This window comes from Olea europaea, chromosome 18, assembly GCF_002742605.1.
Source record: "Olea europaea var. sylvestris chromosome 18, O_europaea_v1, whole genome shotgun sequence".
Classification (NCBI taxonomy): Eukaryota; Viridiplantae; Streptophyta; class Magnoliopsida; order Lamiales; family Oleaceae; genus Olea; species Olea europaea.
In genome coordinates, this window is record NC_036254.1 from 27,397,422 (window position 1) to 27,399,567 (window position 2,146).

Sequence of the window (2,146 nt, forward strand, 5' to 3'; positions counted from 1 at the left end):
TAATAATATGAAGTTCTTCAAATTTTTAACCCTTAGTAACAGCGCATGGCTGAGTAAATTTAGCCCCTATTTGATTTAAATAAAAATAAAATTTTTAGTAGAATTTGATAGAAGTCAATGGAACGTGGTTAAAAATTTGCGAGTTCTGTAAAATGCAATTGAAATTAATTGTTGACTGTAACTGTTTTGGTTAGACTTTCTTTTAAGAACAGTAAGTGTTGTTATTGCAAAATAATAATCTCGAAAATCATGTTTGACACAATAAATAACTTAACACTAAAGTTTGACTTGAACAATGAAACACTTGACGTAGGTAAAAGGAAAAATTATTAAATGCTCAAAATAAGTTGATTTCTCAACTAAACAAAGCATTTTAAAAACACTATTTAAAGAGGTCTAGTGAGAGCTAGAAACAAGAGCAGAAATTGCAAAAAAGGGAAGTAATTAATAAGGAAAAACAGAGGTAAAATCTATTGCATAAGTAAGCTTCTGATTAAAGCGGCTTGAGCTGTGTCTGAGGTTTCCAACAATTCAGACAGCCGCTCACTTAACCCATCCACCTCTCTATGTAAGTTTCTAATGTAGTTGCATGTTTCCTGCAAGATTTTCGCTGCTGACATCTGCAAGTAAACAATTTTTTTCCCAGTTGTGAGAACTTCTTGTTGTGAAATTAATGATACTTTCTTAAATATGTGTGTGCGTGTGTGTAGGTTTTACATTTAATGCGTTTATGGTAGCTTTGACCATATGTTTGGTAAGGTAGACTAGAAAGCACAACACATTTAACAAAAAAAAAAAAGTTATTATTCGTACAATCTAATACCATATACCACACATGCACTAGAAAGCACAAAGTCTATAAAGTCTTACATATTATCCATATATGTATAGTTCCAAGGTCATCATCGGACCCGAAAAACTCCAATCTTTGGGTGTTCCACGTGTCATTAGGATTTAGGAATAGAATATTTCTTGAGTGTATAAACTCACATGAATCATTGTATAAATATGGTACAAGACATATATATACACATCCCTTGTTATCAGCAATTTGATAATATTTTCACAATTAAAATGGACACTTCATCAGGAGAATTAATGGGAATACTTCTGGTTTTGGGGTTTTCATTCTTGAAAAGAAAAACTGAAGCATATAGTCCAACTAATAATAGAGATTAAAAAATAACTTGACATGTCTTTCTCCAAAAGAGTTGCATGGTAGCCTTTCTTAGTTTAAAAAATAACTTTCAAAAATCATATTTGGCAAAATAAGTTACAAATACAGCCAAACATGGGCTCAAATTTAAACACAAGTGAGAAATCAAAAGTACCTTGTCTGAATGCCTAGTTTGTATCTCAGGAAGAAGCTGCTGCAACTTGGAGACAAGCTCATTGATTTGATCTTCACTGATTCTTGAAGATTCTGCTTGCCTTGATCTTGATCTTCGGCTTGACATTTTTCTTATGATGTGTAATTAATTTGACAGAGAATTTAGATGCAATTTTTTAAGGAGATCAAGAAATTAATATTGTACAAGAGAATGTAAAACGGAGCTTTGAAGAAGATGAGAGGGGTGAACCACAGTACTAGGTTGAGCACAAGAACGAAAGAAAGAGTTTTCTTAGAGTCAATTAAGAGGAGATGTGCATGATAGAATACAGTGGGTGGGATGTGTTTATATAGGATTTTGGAGAGATTGGGTACTCACTAACAATCAGTAGCTTCAAGAGGTATACCACGCTGTCGGATGCCCTTTTTTTGTTTTATTTTAACATATATTGGTGTGTTTAATTAAACACAAAGATAAAACGTAGTACATAGAGAAGAGGAGCTTCAATCTAACTCCAATTAAAAGTGGGAAGAAAAAAATAAACATACTACTTCGGAGATATTGTTAAGGGATAAAATCTCATATCAAATAAAAATGAAAATATAGAGCAAATTGTAAGGGATTAAACTATTCATCTCAGTGAAGTTGACCTTTTAAAATGAAACTTCAAATCTTAATATAACATTAGAACTCATGAAGTTCAAACGAGTACTTCAATCCAATTAAAAAATAAAAAATAAAAGCACATGTGCTCAAACGAGCCACTATTTTACGGGACATGTTAAAAGATAAAATCTCACATTGAATAAAGATGA

The 2,146-nt window shown here is 31.9% G+C and overlaps 1 protein-coding gene across 1 annotated transcript; it reads right to left on the minus strand.

Moving 5' to 3' along the window:
* Window positions 1-448: 448 nt before the first annotated feature.
* LOC111366553 (transcription factor PRE3-like) lies at window positions 449-1,636 on the minus strand. Its single transcript, XM_022987289.1, has 2 exons — window positions 1,332-1,636; window positions 449-620 (listed from the first exon to the last, which is right to left on the minus strand). The coding sequence occupies exons 1-2, from the start codon at window positions 1,455-1,457 to the stop codon at window positions 471-473; spliced, it is 276 nt and encodes a 91-aa protein (XP_022843057.1). The 5' UTR covers window positions 1,458-1,636; the 3' UTR covers window positions 449-470.
* Between the last annotated feature and the right edge of the window lie 510 nt (window positions 1,637-2,146).